Below are 17085 nucleotides of genomic sequence, written 5' to 3'. Positions count from 1 at the left end.
CATAAACAAATGAAAACAAAAACATTCGTATCATATAATAACCCTTTAAGAATCCAAATCTCGTGCAGTATGTTGTTAACACTTGCTCCTACACTTCCATTCGGTCCGTGACATCTGTCCAATTATATGCGTGTAAATACACATAGACATGAGAATACACTGGTGATGGTTTGATGGAATACCTATCATAGATGATCTCATTCCCATTTTAGGTTATGTTTGATTTGAAGGAAAACGTAAGGAAAGAAAGTGAAATGCAGAAGGTTTCCCTAGTGGATAGAAAGTGAATTCAAAGACATGTTCCTTTCTAGAGATGCACTTCGAATCGTGAATTAGACCCACACAAATAGACCTTTGAATATAGGTAGATCCAAATTTCATTGTTTATATTTAGATTTGAATGCAATTGTATTGTTGCATTTAACAGATTCAAATCAAATTCAGATCGTAATAGGATATTGATTGTCATTAATAAATTAAACTCGAAATTATCAAAATATTATATATCATTAACAAAATGAATAAACTAATTTCAATATTTTGTTTAACTAATTTTAATATTATATATCATGAACATAATAAAATGAAAATTAACTTGTTTGGAACTTTAACCTTTAACTTTCTAGACCAGCGTCCATGACCTAGGGTGACGCAAGTAACACTGAACCGCCGGCTCAAATCTATGCCGGCGGTTTTCTTGTAATGAGATAACATCTAAATCAGCTTTACTAATAAATCAGCCCCTATTTGTGGGGCTGATTTAGATATATTTGTAGGGCTGCAAACAGTATCCAACTGCCAAATTCAAATTCAAATTTGGTCTCATTAAGGATGATCCAATTTATATCTGTTTATATTTGGATTGAATATGAGCCAATATATCTATTCCTACATAATCCGATTTGAATCGATTTAAAAATATACTCTCATATATACTTTTATTTTGTAAAATGGAAATAAAGTCATACTGAATTTATATTGTATTTATTATTAATTAAATATGCATTTTTTTGTCAAGCTAAGATTATTTGAATGTTGTATTTTTACTAAATTATCGGAAATTCAAGTTTATGTGAATAATTTTTTATTATTTTTCTTCATAAAAGGAGGAGAGGGTAGGGTCGGGTCGGTGGATTGGCTCTAAAACTTGCATCTAATTTTCTATCATTTCTTATTACATATAAGCAATAAACATATTCATGGGGTGGGTGCAGGCTTTGCCTCTTTATAAACAAAAAAAAAAAAAACCAAGTCCAAGCTCGAGCACAATCTGGCCCTATATTGTTATGCATGAATACGTCTATAGCAGCAGTGTTGCTGGGAACGGCCGAAGCAAGTGAGCCAAGTGTGGTTGCACACGGTGTGTCGATAGGGGAGGATGGTTCGTTATCCAAAATTGGTGAAGGTAGAACGGTAGAGGAGGGGAAGTTATGAATGGAGACAGAGGTGGTAGAAAAGGGAAAAACATCTTCGTGAAATGTCACATCCCTACTCGTAAAGAATCAGCTAGTTTCAAGATCAAAAGACGGTATGCATGTTGCCTTCTTCTTATGGTGGAATCTCGGAAGGAAAGGATTTATGGGAGAGTACACTCTAGAGCATCGGCGCGCATTGCATCTCCCTCCTTATCTGGCTTCATTTGCAATAGCCAGGGCAACAAGGAGAGAAGTCTGGATTATTGGATGTTCGAGGATCTAATGGAGCAGTTCATAAAGCATTGACGTACGTCTCTCTGTCTCGACATATATATATATAGAGATACATATTTATTGTATTCTTTTCTCCGGACGATAAGAGAAAATCTTCACATTTTAGATACAAATAAAATGGACTTAATCGTTATTATTTGGATTCATGTATCTCAACGCTTTATCTTCTTTGTTTTCTATATCCCTTTCTACAATCCTGTCAGAATCTCAAAGTGGTCCCCAACAGCCCATCAAACCAGGTGATTTCTCTGGTACAAACATTGCTCCCGCCTTTCCTGTCCAAATGCAAGCACAAACATGCCATCTCAACCTCTCCGAAGAGCTTTTCGGCGGCGTCAGTGAGGCATGCGGGTGCAACCTTGACCTTAGCCGCTGCTGTCTGGTGCTCACCGCTTAGTTCTTCGCTGCACATGCTAGGTCAACACTGCAAGTACCGTCAGCTGTGCCCACGTCGACAGATGGTCCGATGGTACCGGATGACTCCCAGAAGTGCGTCAACTCACTTCAGAGCTCGTTGCAGAGTCGTAACATAAACATTCCATAGCCCAACTCCACATGCGACGTCATTCTCTGTTTCTGTGGCATTCGGTTCCATCAGATTACCTCGCTGAGTTGCCCCGCCGCATTCAACCTTACCTCCCACAGGAACGCAACTCCGACGGCTGCCTCAAGAATTTGGAACGGAATTACTTTAATTCGTCCTACTCCGATTGCACCAAGTGTCTCGGTGCGACGATGCCCTTGAAAAGGTTAGTTTTTTTTACTATTTCTTATCGTTTATTTCTTCCCATTGGCGCTTTCTTTCTTCATAATTCTCAATCATCTGCCAATACTTGAACGACAACCCAATTATCAACAAAAATATGTTGCTCTATCATCGCTTTCTGTATATTTTCTATTGCTAACGTGCGCCATACAAGCATACCAAGAATAAAACTAATCCTCCACTCGAGAAAACTAATCCTAATTCCTGTTAAATCGAGCTATAACAACCAATTAACACTCCATCTCACTAGAAGCAAGATGCTTCATCAAAATTAAATTTGCAAAGCACCACTGCAAATTCAAATCTGCCTAGAACTCCCAAGCCGAACCAAAAGAATTAACTCAACTCATACGGATCGATCCCAGCCAACAAAACAATCTTCAATCTCACTCTAAAAAACAAAGGAGAAAAAAATTAAAGATTATTTATCTCCGCCACCGATATGTAGCAACAACAAAAATCGAGATTAACTGTTGTTAACGGCAGGTACTAGTAAAGCTACAACTTCGAGATATTACGAGACATTTATACTGTCATATTACGGATAGGTTGATAAAGAAAATTAGATGATATTTGAAGGGTAGTTTTGTCTTTTCATGTGTCATTCAACGACTAGTCGACGACATGTATCAGATTATTGCATTTCGAAAGTTCGGATACTAAATTGTCGTGTTTTAAAGTTCGGATACTAAATTGGCACTCGGCTTAAAGTACAAGGTACCTAGCAGGAATTTTCACTAAATTAAATTTGAACTTGGGAATATGGAGCACGTTGGTGAGTGTCATCACTCGATTTTTGCTTGGTTCGTCGCCTAAATCCCAAACACCCGATCAGACCCATCCAACCTATCCGAACATTCAAATACCCAAAAAGCCCAACTTTTACCCTGAGAATCCCCAAATCCACTGTAAACCTAAATACTTGAAACCCAAATTCCTACGACCTAGATTAAACCTAAACCCTTGGAACCTAAATTAAACCTAAACACTCGAAACCCATATTAAACCTTAGCACTTGGAATCCAACAAGTCCAACTTCTAAAACAACTCGTTGACACAAATTCCTATGATCTTGACTCTCCAAGACTAATTAGACATCACCATCAGATCCCAAACGTCTCCAAATACTCACCTGTAAAAATTCATCCCAAAACACCTTTGCTTACCCTTCCATCACACCAAAATTCCATTTTAAGGTTCCAAATTGACCGGATTCCAAATCCTTCCGACTCGGGCTTAATTGACCCAATATAACCTTATTAATCACAGATTGCCCAAAAACCCTACCTTGTGAAATTTTTACCCAAAACTGCATTTGTTTACCTCTCGATTACATATATTCCATTTCAAGGCTCCAAATTAACCAAATCAAACCCTTTCCAAATCTGCTCTGACTCCACCAATCAACCCAAAATGCCCGAAAATCCCACTTTGTAAAATTTCAACTAAAAATATCCTCGTTTAACTGACACGGCCAATCTCGCTAACCCATACACACAAAATCCCTCTCTCCATTTTTTTATCCAAAAATCCCAGCCATTCTTCAAAAAACCCCGGCTTGACCCCCTGAAGCCACTTTGTCTAAATTTTTCCAAAATTACGAAAATACCCATAGATTCCCCGAATTTATAAAACTACCCTTAACCCTACCTATAAAAGCTCAGGCTAAGTTTTTCATTCAACACAAGTCCCTGTTACTCTTCTTCGCCATTGGAACGAAGAAGAGAGGAGAGGCGGCGGATACCTTCACCGATCTTTATCTCCTTCTCCTTCTTCCTCTTTTCTCTTCTACTTCTTTTTCTTCTTCCACTTCTTCTAGAATCCTCTATTCGGTACTGCTCATCTACCCTGACCTCGCGACACCAGAACAGCGGCAAAATCCTTCTCATTTGTCATTAGATATTCGGTGATTTCTCACCGTTTTCTGCGGACCAGTGCTTATCCCCCGTCATCCCCATTTCCCTCTCAGCTGGAAAAAACACGAATCCTTCGAAATATACTGTTCATCATCTCATTCCTGCGAACTGAACAGGGGCGGCGGCGGCTATCTCCGATCTCCGTTTCTTTGTTGCGTTCGCAGGACGAACAGATCCAACCGTAGCAGACACCACTAGAAGTCTTCTTGTTCAGGCGAAGCTCGCGACGGAATCATCTCCTCTGTTGTCAATCTCTTCGGTACAAACTTCTAGTCATCAACGCCGCTCGTGAGGATGATCTGAAAGCAGTGAACCGTTGTAGTAGTTTCTTCCAGGCCGACATACATCAGAGCTGACGGCGCTGGTGAAGAGGTTCACTGAATCAACTCGTTCTCGACCCAACCAGATCTCACTGTAATCTCTCATTGCGTTAATTCTTCCGAATCCACTGCCGTGTGTGTGTGTTTGTTTTTTTTTTGTCTTTTTGTTAATATTTTTTAATGATTAGATAATATTCTTGATAGATCCCTGTTTATTATGATTCGAAAATTGAACCTGGAATAGATAAAAAAACGAATCAGATCTAAATCCTACTATAGAATTTTTCATCGGAGCAGGATTTCCACTATTGTTTGCAGGGTTAGGTTGGGAAGGTCGGTTGGCCGAGGGAGGCAAATTAACTTAGTAAAAAATATAAATTTATATATAAAACAATAAAAATAATAAAACTGAAAAAGAATAAAAGGGTATAAATTATATAATAAATAAGTCGGCAAAAGGGGTGCAGTGAGATGGCTAGACTAAAAACTCATCTATGTGATATGGGGAAGAGTAGGCTATTGAAAGGGAGGTAATGATAAAAAAATGAAATAAAGGAAATTATAAAAAGAAGTATATAAAAAAATTAAATCAAGAAAAATAAAAAAATGGAAAGATGAATAAAAATATGAAAATTATAAAAAAAGAAGAATATATAACAGATATTCCATAAATCAAATAATTAAATAGGGTTCCATAAAAGAATAACAAAAAAAAAAATAAATAAAAATAAAAAAGAGGGAGAAAATAAAAAAATTTAAAAATAACAAAATTATACCAATAAAAAATAAAAATAAAAAAGTAACAAAAAGATTAATTGAAAGGTTATTTAAAATCAATTAGCTAAAAATAATTAAAAGATAAAAGAGGATAAAGTAAAAAAATTGATAATAAAATAAATAGATAAATAAGTGTAGGAATAGTGCTCTCTTATGTTGGCTTATTCTGGTGATTTGTTTTCTTTATTATTGAGTTGTTTGATTAATTGTGTATCTGTGATCCTGCTTGATTGAGGTTCCATGTGGGCCCCACCCATTGAACTCGGGAGAAGGGTGCCTAATCTCTTCCCTCTCTCATCCGAGTCTTACCCGGACTGATTGGACCAGTGCCTTGGGCTTTGGAGTCACTATTAAAACAAAGCATTTTGGAAATCATTCTCGGAGGTCCCATCACCTCCATTTCTTTATTTGATGGGTGGTGACTCCATTTCCAGTCCAAGTGAACCGTTTTCTCGACACTCACATTTTACGTTACATGACCATTGAGACGTGATGTCCCAACAACAGTGACATGTGCAGTGGTGCTATCAACGAGGGTGATTGGTGTGGGATTATGTGAAGGTGAGGTAGAAGTGGTGAGTGTCCTACAATATTGGTGTGCCCCTACAATATTGCAATATGTGCAACATTCTTTGGATTTGCCCCAATTGTTCGTTGTATGTGATTTGGAAGCAAGATTGGCAGTTGTCTCCTTTCTTTGAAGAAGCGGAAGATTCATGGTGTGAGAGGAGAACAGAAGTATTCACTGAGGAAAGAGTGAAATTGGTCTGATGAATGATCTGATGGGCTTTATCCTGCAACGTAAGTGAGTAAGCCCGTGCTACAGTGGGTAACGGGTCCATGAGAAGGAGCTGGCTTCGTACGTGAGAGAATGAGTCATTTAGCCCCATAAGGAACTGCATAAGCTGCTCTGCCCTTGTTAGGCTGTGGTTTTGAAGGGACCGCAGGTACACGAGGTAGGTGTGATGAGCATTAACAATTCATCCTAGAAGGATTTCAGTTTGTTGTAGTACATGGTAATAGAATCGGTCCATTGGTGAAGCATTGCGATTGACATCTGCAACTGATAAACTCAGGTCCATTGGAATGTGAAAAGCAATCCTCGAGATTTTTCCAAACTTCGGCTGCTGAAGTGGTGTATAAAACGGTTGGTGCCAGATCATAGTGCAAGGAATTTAACAACCAAGATAACACCATGCTATCAACTCATTGCTAGGCACGGAAGATTGGATCTGTAGAGGACGGTTGCTCTATAGTCCCATCTACAAATCCTAATTTATTTTTGGCAGATAAAGCCATCGACGTGGATCTCTTCCAACTTACATATTGTCATCGGTGAGGAGTGCAGTAACTAGTACCATCCCTGGGTTATCCGAGTGATGTAGGTAGTAAGGATTAGAGGAATTCTCAGTAGATGTAGGACTCAAAAAGCTAAGTTACAGTTATTGACTTATTGTAGAAGAGGGAATAAACATCCATGCGATATAAAAGTAGAGAGGATAGATATGAATACATAGTTGAGGTCTAACACGTTTTTCTACAAATCCTAATTTATTTTTGGCAGATAAAGCCATCAACATGGATCTCTTCCAACTTACATATTGTCATCGGTGAGGAATGCAGTAACTAGTACCATCCCTGGGTTATCCGAGTGATGTAGGTAGTAAGGATTAGAGGAATTCTCAGTAGATGTAGGACTCAAAAAGCTAAGTTACAGTTATTGACTTATTGTAGAAGAAGGAATAAACATCCATGCGATATAAAAGTAGAGAGGATAGATATGAATACATAGTTGAGGTCTAACACGTTTTTGATGTTATGCATGAATATGTCACTAGTAACATATATAAAACCCAAAGACTGATTTGGACAAATATCTTATAATATATTAGTTATGGGAAAATCTATGATGCTGAAAAGGTATGGTATGGTAAAAGTTTTGACCATTCAAAACTCACCCATGAATTTTGATAAATAACACCTGATTGACTACCATGTTTATGATTCCAGTTCATTGGGCAGAAGTTTTTCAGATATCATATCTTTTCCATATCATAGTTGAACCCATTAGTTATATATTATTAATAATATATTATATGTTGTACAATATTTTATATATTATATAATATCTAGAATATCATATAATTCATTTTATTACTAATACTATTACTACATAATATTATATAATATGTATTATTTTATCATGTATATACTATTATCAGATCAAGCTGGCTTATTTGTGAAAGCCAGAGCTTAACCAATAAAATAGTTGGGCCCGTTATTTAGAGCATGAGCATGAGCCCATTAGTTTTTGTCCAAGCTTGACATAGAATGAGGGGCCAGGCCAGCTCATTGAGCTACCCAGTCCATGAATAAGTGTAATAAGCAATAAAAAAGTAAAATGACATGAAAAGGCATCAAAAGCTAATGGGCCTGTTATTTAGAGCATGAGCATGAGCATGAGCATAAGCTCATTAGCTTTTGTCCAAGCTTGACATAGAATGAGGGGCCAGGCCAGCTCATTGAGCTATCCAGTCCATGGATTAGTGTAATAAGCAATAAAAAAGTAAAATGACATGAAAAGGCATCAAAACTTCTAATCATTTGATTAAATATTTAAAAACACAAACTATCAATTATAATTCATGTAAAATTCAAAATATTATTAAGTTTAACACCTAATACATAATTTCATAACTTCATCATATACCTTTCAATGCAAGTCGCACAGGGCTGGGTTTAACCTAATACCACATCATTCTTGCCCGTCGGGTAGGGTAAAAATTGCTATCCTATTACTATTAGTTATCAAATATATTTAAGATGAAGGCTGTGTTTGGTTGCAGTACAATTTTATTTGCACTAATACAAATGTGTGGGAGTGCAAATGAAAAAAAATGCAAATTTTGGTTTAATTTTGTTTTAGATTATACTTTATTATGCTTTGTGTTGATATATTGTTGGCAAATTTTTAGATAATATTTCAGTCATTTATTACCATACATTATCCAATTTACTGTTGTTTGACTAATCCACATAATACCATAAATGCCTATGTTATGTTTGGGTCTTTAAACTTTATGTCGGGGATTCTGTATACGTTTTTCTTTACTATACTTGTAAGAATGCTCTCAGTAATCTAAACATTATGAATGTATGCAATGACCAAGAACCAGGCCTATTGGCCCTATCCATTGAAAAATGGTTTTCTTCTTATAAATATGTCATACTTTTTTGAATGAATTTCTAAATTGCAATCTGCAGAACTATCAGACACAAAGATGGGGGCTATCATTCACCAAGCTTTTTAGTCGGCTCTTTGCCAAGAAAGAGATGCGCATTCTTATGGTGGGTCTTGATGCTGCAGGTAAGACCACCATTTTGTACAAGCTCAAGTTGGGAGAGATTGTCACAACAATTCCAACCATTGGTATGCTTTTGATCCTACAACTTAAATGATTTCAAGGGTGCTTTTTTTTCCTGTATGGTTTTTGAGGGAATGTTCTGCATGAATGTCCATGTAATGTGTAAAAGTATGTCCTAATTTTTCTCATAGATCCCTGTCACTTGTGTTTAATTATTCTTTTTATCATGTTAAATTTCTCCTTATAATTAGGTGTCATTTTATCATTTGATTGGTTTGGTGAATTCAGTTTTCACTGTGGGGGTTCAACTGCTCATTCATTCACATACTTTTAAATTTCAACCATGGGAATGCAAATTTGAGATTTTGAGTTTCTTGCTAGATGTACATTTAGAGATTTTAGACAAAGTAGTTCGTTTTTTGTTAGATGGTATAAAACATCATGTTCCAGGTTAACAATGCATGCATTTACCCAAACCTGATTGTTTGCCCTCTGGAATTAGCAATTAAAGCCTATGTAAAAGATTTTTTATGCATGGTTGCTCTGCTCGATGGCCATTAGATCACCAATATCCATATGTTAAATTAAGCTTCTATTATTTTTCACTCTTTACTCAAACTAATGAACCTTTTATGGTCAGGGTTTAATGTGGAGACTGTGGATTATAAGAACATTAGCTTCACCGTTTGGGATGTAGGTGGTCAGGACAAGGTATGTATGGTTATATTAAGCTAAATTATGCAAGAATTTTGACTCTCCTGAATTAAGGGTGATGTTGAAATCTTGGGTTGTAAATTTGCACCCTAAGTAGGAAAATGTTTAGGCTCCTGATGTTTGTAACTATTATCCCAAATTGCCTTTGGATCATTGTTGTCCAGATTCTTAAATTTTCTAAACAATCCTAGTCCACCTGAGTTGTGGATTGGAACTTTTTGTTGCCCCAATGTAGTAAACATTGTTTAGAGACATGAAATAGTATATGAATTAGTATTTTGTGGGTCACCTTGAACTTGTTCGTGATTACGTTGGTGCTTGTGTATTTAAAGTTTTTACAAGAGTGCAACTTTGTGAAGTCAGGGATTTACTTAAATTTGGATGAATCGTTTATGACCAAAAATTGGCATTCTGGAGCTTTTATTTAGTTGTTTCACTGTGAATTAATGTGTTCATCATGATTTATTTATCCATAGTTAGTTATATGTCTTGGGAAACCATGCTTATGGACGGTCTAGTGCTGATTAAATGTTTTAGTATCAGCACTTAACATAATCATAAGCTAGAACAAATTAAGCCACCTCATATTCCATTGTTTCTTTGGTCATATAAGAAAACATTATTCATGTTGTGGCTAACATTTCAAGGCACTTTGATGATGATTATAATTGATAACACCTGCACACACGTAGTTGTAGGAACTGGTGTATGAACAATCTTGTGATGTTTCACTGTCAACTAATTTGATGATCATGATTTATTTATGCATAATTAGTTATTTATGTCTTTGTAAACCATGCTTATGGACGGTCTAGTGCTGAGTAAATGTTTTACCATCAGCATTTAACATAATCATAAGCTAGATCATATTAAGCCATATCATATTCCATTGATTCTTTATCAAGAGAACACTATCAATGTTGTGGCTGACATTTCAAAGCACTCTTGTGATAATTATATTTGATAACCGCTTCGGGCCAGTCGGTTTGACCCTGAACCTGTGCATGGACCTGATATGGCCGATCCAAGTCAGTCCGTTATTGATTGAACCGGTCCAGCCTGGTCCGATCCAACTGATCCAGATCTAATCGGTTCAACCACCCTTGATGTGATTAGCTCAAAGACAATTCAATTAGATAGTTCAAGTTGGTCTAACCAGTTTGAGCCTAAGTGGTTCGATCAAACTCGAAACCCGAACATAGTTAAATGGCTTTGCCACTTGTGTAAAAATAATATGCATGTAATGTGATTGGAACCTTCACCACTTGTGTAGATAGCAACTACTATTACCACCAAGCTATGACCAACTTATTTGCCAAGAGAGTTTTTGGTTTAAAGTACATACATATAAGATTAATGGGTTTGGGTGGGTTGGATTGCATTAAAGCGGGTTTAAGTTGAATCCAACCCATTTAATTTTATATAACTGGATCATTAATGGGTTGGCCGGTTAGATGGATTGGGTTGAAACTCAACCCAACCCGCCCAATTGCCACCGCAAATAGTTAGTTACTTGTGTCTTTGAAAACCATGCTTATGGACGGTCTAGTGCTGATTAAATGACTTGCCATCATCACTTGACATAATCATAAAGCTAGATCAAATTAAGCCACCTCATATTCCATTATTTCTTTGGCCATACAAGAAAACACTATCCAAGTTGTGGTTGACATTTCAAGGCACTCTTATGATATTTACACTGACCATAAAAGATTTTTTATGCATGGTTGCTCTGCTCGATGGCCATTAGATCACCAATATCCATATGTTAAATTAAGCTTCTATTATTTTTCACTCTTTACTCAAACTAATGAACCTTTTATGTCAGGGTTTAATGTGGAGACTGTGGATTATAAGAACATTAGCTTCACCGTTTGGGATGTAGGTGGTCAGGACAAGGTATGTATGGTTATATTAAGCTAAATTATGCAAGAATTTTGACTCTCCTGAATTAAGGGTGATGTTGAAATCTTGGGTTGTAAATTTGCACCCCAAGTAGGAAAATGTTTAGGCTCTCAATGGTTGTAACGATCATCCCAAATTGCCTTTGGATCATTGTTGTCCAGATTCTTAAATTTTTGAGCAATTCTGGTCCACCTGAGCTGTAGACTGGAACTTTTCATTGCCCCAATGTAGTAAACATTGTTTAAAGACCTGAAATAGTATATGAATAAGTATTGTGTGGATCACCTTGAACTTGTTCATGATTTCGTTGGTGTTTGTGTATTTAAAGTTTTTACAAGAGTGCAACTTTATGAAGTCAGGGATTTGCTTAAATTTGAATGAATCATTTATGACCAAAAATTGGCATTCTGGAGCTGTTATTTAGATGTTTCATTGTTAATTAATGTGTTCAACATGATTTATTTATGCATAGTTAGTTATATGTATTGGGAAACCATGCTTATGGACGGTCTAGTGCTGATTAAATGTTTTACCATCAGTACTTAACATAATCATAAGCTAGAACAATTTAAGCCACCTCATATTCCATTGTTTCTTTGGTCATATAAGAAATCACTATCCATGTTGTGGCTAACATTTCAAGGCAGTTTGATGATGATTATAAGATAACACTTGTACACATGTAGTTGTATGAACAGGTGTATGGACAATCTTTTGACGTTTCACTGTCAACTAATTTGATGATCATGATTTATCTATGCATTGTTAGTTATTTATATCTTCAGAAACCATGCTTATGGACGGTCTAATGCTGATTAAAAGTCTTACCATCAGCATTTAACATAATCATAAGCTAGATCAGAGTAAGCCATCTCATATTCCATTGTTTCTTTATCCATACAGGAGAACACTATCAATGTTGTGGCTGACATTTCACAGCACTCTTATGATGATTACATTTGATAACACATGCACACACATAGTTATAAAATACTGGTGTATGAACAGTCATGTTCTGGATGTTTTACTGTCAATGAATATGATAATCATGATTTATTTATGTATAGCCAGTTATTTATGTCTTTGTAACCCATGCTTATGGACGGTCTAGTGCTGATTAAATGGCTTACCATCAGCACTTAACATAATCATAAGCTAGATCAAATTAAGCCACCTCATATTCCATTGTTTCTTTGGTCATACAAGAAAACACAATCCAAGTTGTGGCTGACATTTCAAGGCACTTTGATGATAATAACATTTGATAACACATTCACATACATAGTTATAAGATGCTGGTGTATGAATAGTCTTGTTCTAGACGCTTCACTTCAACTAATGTGATGATCATGATTTATTTATGCATAGTTAGTTATGTCTTTTGAAACCATGCTTATGGACGGTCTAGTGCTGCTTAAATGTCTTACCATCATCACTTGATATAATCATAAGCTAGATCAAATTAAGCTACCTCATATTCCATTATTTCTTTAGCCATACAATAAAATACTATTCAAGTTGTGTCTGACATTTCAAGGCACTCTTATGATAATTACACTTGATAAGACATGCACACACAGAGTTGGGATATTGGTGTATGAACAGTCTTGTTTTGGATGTTTCGTGGTACATTAATGTGGCGATCATGGTTTATTTATGCATAGTTAGTTATTTATGTCTTCGGAAGTATGCTTATGGACGGTCTAGTGCTAATTAACTGTCTTGCCATCATCACTTGGCATAATCATAAGCTAGATAAAATTAAGCAACCTCATATTCCATTGTTTCTTTAGCTATACAAGAAAAAACTATCCATGTTGTGGTTGACATTTCATGGCTTTCTTACTGAACAGTCTTGTTCTGGATGTTTTCTCAGTAATTTAATGTGATGATCATGATTTGTTTGTGCATAGTTAGTTATTTGTCTTTGGAAACATGCTTATGGACGGTCTAGTGCTGATTAAATGTCTTACCATCAGCACTTAACATATCATAAGTTAGATCAAATAATCCACATCATATTCCATCGTTTCTTTTTTCATACAAGAAATCACCATCCTTGTTGTAGCTGATAGTTAATGGCACTCTTATTATGATTATGATTGATAAGACATGAACACACCTAGTTATAAGATACTGGTGTATCTTATTCTAGATGTTTCATTGTCAACTAATGTGATGATCATGATTTATTTATGTATAGTTAGTTATTTATGTCTTAGAAACCATGCTTATGGATTGTCTAGTGCTGATTAAATGTCTTACCATCATCACTTAACATAATCATAAGCTTAGATTAAATTAAGCAATCTCATATCCGTTGTTTGTTTAGCCATACAAGAAACACCATCGATGTTGTGGTTGACATTTCAAGGCACTCTTAGTCTTATGATGATTATGATTGATAAGACATGCACACATGCGTGCGTAATTACAGGATACTGGTGTATGAACTGTCTTGTTTTGGATGTTTCACTGTCAACTAATGTGATGATTATGATTTAATTATTCCTAGTTAGTTATTTATGTCTTGGAAACCATGCTTAAGGACAGTAGTGCTGATTAAATGTCTTAGTATCAGCACTTAAACATAATCATAAGCTAGATCAAATTAAGCCACCTAATATTCCATTATTTCTTTAGCCATAAGGAACAATATCCCTGTTGTGAATGACAGTTAGAAGCACTCTTACTATGATTATGATTGATAAGACATGCACACGTAGTTTATAGGATTCTGGTGTATGAACGGTTTTGTTCTGGATGAAAACTAGGCTACAATTAACATAATCATATGGTTTAATGCTAATCAGTCATTTAACCTCTCTTTTAACATATACAAATGGAATACTAATTGCTGCCAACATTCAAAGTTAACATGTGTGCATGGATATTTGTTTGGATGGTGTTCTGTTGGTTAGAGATTCCTTCATCAGCAGTTAACATTTTCATAAGCGAGGTTGTACTTGGACTGTTTGGCCTTTCATCATACAAGGAAATGGACGTTCCCAACTGACATTTATGGGGACAAGTTTATGGCCCCCGTTTTCCATGTTCTTTCTATTTGATCCTGATTAATTTATTATTTAATGTTGTCAAAGTAAAATCCGTTGGTTGTTCTGCTTGATGGCTTTAAGTAAAACCTTTCACTATGTGTCAAATTCTACAAGTATGACTAGAATTGTTTTCTTCTTGGCTAATTTGGTTAGAAGTCCTAAATTTGTGCATTGTTTCCTTGTGGGGGAATTTCAGATCCGTCCCTTGTGGAGACATTACTTCCAAAACACACAAAGTCTTATCTTTGTCGTAGACAGCAATGATCGAGACCGTGTTGTTGAGGCTAGGGATGAGCTGCATAGGATGTTGAATGAGGTAAGAGGGGGCATTCTCTAATGTTCAATTAGCAACTTACACCAATTTGATTATCAATTGTATTCACCGTTTTTTTTGTAAATTTTCTTGACACTTGAATGTGCTATTGGGAACTGTGACAGGATGAATCGAGGGACGCTGTTTTGCTTGTATTTGCAAACAAGCAAGATCTTCCAAATGCAATGAATGCTGCTGAGATCACCGATGAACTTGGCCTTCATTCCCTCCGTCAACGCCACTGGTTGATCATTTTATATGCACACTATTATTATCGATTACCCGACTTATAGATCTTCTTAATCCCAAACTGACTAATGCTTTTTATCACCGTCTCCCCTACAGGTATATCCAGGGCACATGCGCCACTTCTGGAGAAGGGCTGTACGATGGACTGGATTGGCTCTCCAACAACATTGCTAACAAGGTAGGCATCTCTTCCAGTGACAGTACATTTATTGACTTTCACAAGACTTTTTTTGTTCACTCGTGTTTTTCAAACTCTTTATGTTTTCCTTCTGTTCTTTTGGTTATTGCAGGCATAGATGGCGTTTTCATTTATGATGATTTTTGAGTTGCAATCAGTGTCAGAGTTAGAGATGTTACCACTATTTGCTCTCTTTGATTTTTTACCCTTGTTTCTTTTTATCTTTTTGCGAGAAAAGAGCTATTGTCACTTGTCTTCCCATTCACTTTGTTTATGATTATAGATACTGAAATTTATTTCTCTTTAGATGCAGAATAATTCAAATAAGTTCTCTATTTTTGCTGTTTTGAAATCTTAGCTTAATCAGGTCACTTATAATAACTTGGGGATAAAATTGAGGCTAGATCAGTCCTGTTGTACAAAACCTCTTGAGAATCTAGATCTCCTGCAGTTTTTTCTTAGCACTTTTCCACTTCCATTCATTCTGTCCAATTATAGCCATTTAAACACCCATACATATGAGAATACATTGGCGATAAAATACCTCTCAGAAGTCAGATGATCCCATTCCGATTGAGTGGCTGTGGCATTTGAAGTTGCTGCCAAATTTAATTCAAGACATTATTCCATTCAGGAGACTTTTGCAAGCTTGTAAATATGGTATAATCAATATCCAATTTAATTTGAATCCGATGTAAATGCGACGGTTATGATTCGATTCGGATCTGGACAAAATGTGTGAAATTTTGTTCTTCCCCTGTTCAAGTTGATCTGGTCCGTTTCTAATTGTATCGAATATATGTCCACCCTATTATCAAAACCAACATAATCCAATATGATTCCATTTATATTGTCTTTTTTACTGAAGATTTTTTATTTTTTGTAAGTTGAGATGATTCGAATGTGTTTTTACTAAATTTCGTAAGTTTAATTTTTATATTAATGATTTTTTATAAATTTTGTTCATAAAATATAAAACCGAAGTCATTTTTTGTTATTATTTTGTTTACTTTTAGTTTAATTTATTTTATGCGGTTTAATGTCCGATTGCAATTTGAATTCAATTGGAGTCCAACATAAATCCTTTGGGTTTTACTTGTACCCGATTCATTCATTTACAGCACTACTTGTTCGTACCTATTCGTTCCAATTGTAAATGGATTTTAGATCACCTGATTAGTATTTCAAAATTCCAACAAATTGAGCCCTATCAAAGTATCAGTGCGTTTTTCACTTTACCTGTTATAAATCTTCAAATTTGAGGCCGAGATGGGCTTTGTACGTAGGGAGGTGATCCTTGGCCGTTGTCGAGATCAAGAGTTCACTTCCTCCGAAAATGGTATCGAGGGAGGTGAAATAGTTGGCCAGTGGCCGGATCAAGGATTTACTTAACGGGTCAGTTCAGGCTGTTCAGCAACATCTGAATGACTTCAAATTTGAAGACCTCGGAAGTCGGAATGACTTCAAATCATATTGGTTGGACCTGGATTGAATACTCAGTTAATTTGACTGTGCTTCATTTAAAAAAAAGAGAAAAAACTTGAAAAGTTATTACTTTTGAATTTTTATATGAAAAAGTAATATAAATATGAAATATTGAATTTATTATATACATGTTTCACTTATACATAATTTAATAAATAAAATGTTATATTTTTATATTTATACATAATTGTATATAGTTTATGTATTAAATTCAATATATTATAATATAATTGAATTCTGATTTTAATCAGATCGGATGGAGATAAATGCACATCCAATCTTATTATTAATTATTAATTTTAGCAAATAAATCTGATTATTAATTTTTTGTA

General features: G+C 35.6%; 1 protein-coding gene and 1 pseudogene across 2 annotated transcripts; both read left to right on the top strand.

Annotated features, from left to right (window-relative positions):
• Positions 1 to 1842: 1842 nt before the first annotated feature.
• LOC104607205 (putative GPI-anchored protein At4g28100 pseudogene) lies at positions 1843 to 6248 on the top strand (annotated as a pseudogene).
• Positions 4151 to 15603, top strand: LOC104607080 (ADP-ribosylation factor 2-like). Of its 2 annotated transcripts, none has more exons than XM_088900204.1 (7): positions 4151 to 4805; positions 8753 to 8918; positions 11396 to 11466; positions 14725 to 14844; positions 14967 to 15085; positions 15187 to 15268; positions 15381 to 15603. In XM_088900204.1, the coding sequence occupies exons 2-7, from the start codon at positions 8822 to 8824 to the stop codon at positions 15384 to 15386; spliced, it is 495 nt and encodes a 164-aa protein (XP_088756330.1). In that variant the 5' UTR covers positions 4151 to 4805; positions 8753 to 8821; the 3' UTR covers positions 15387 to 15603. The 2 variants fall into 2 exon arrangements, with proteins under 2 accessions (XP_088756330.1, XP_088756329.1); XM_088900203.1 differs by having other exon boundaries at positions 15187 to 15290.
• Positions 15604 to 17085: the final 1482 nt, after the last annotated feature.

This window comes from Nelumbo nucifera, chromosome 3 (assembly GCF_055504915.1).
Source record: "Nelumbo nucifera cultivar China Antique chromosome 3, China Antique-T2T, whole genome shotgun sequence".
In the NCBI taxonomy this organism is placed as follows: domain Eukaryota; kingdom Viridiplantae; phylum Streptophyta; class Magnoliopsida; order Proteales; family Nelumbonaceae; genus Nelumbo; species Nelumbo nucifera.
Note: the sequence above shows the minus strand (reverse complement) of the source record. Positions and strands in the feature narration are given on the sequence as shown.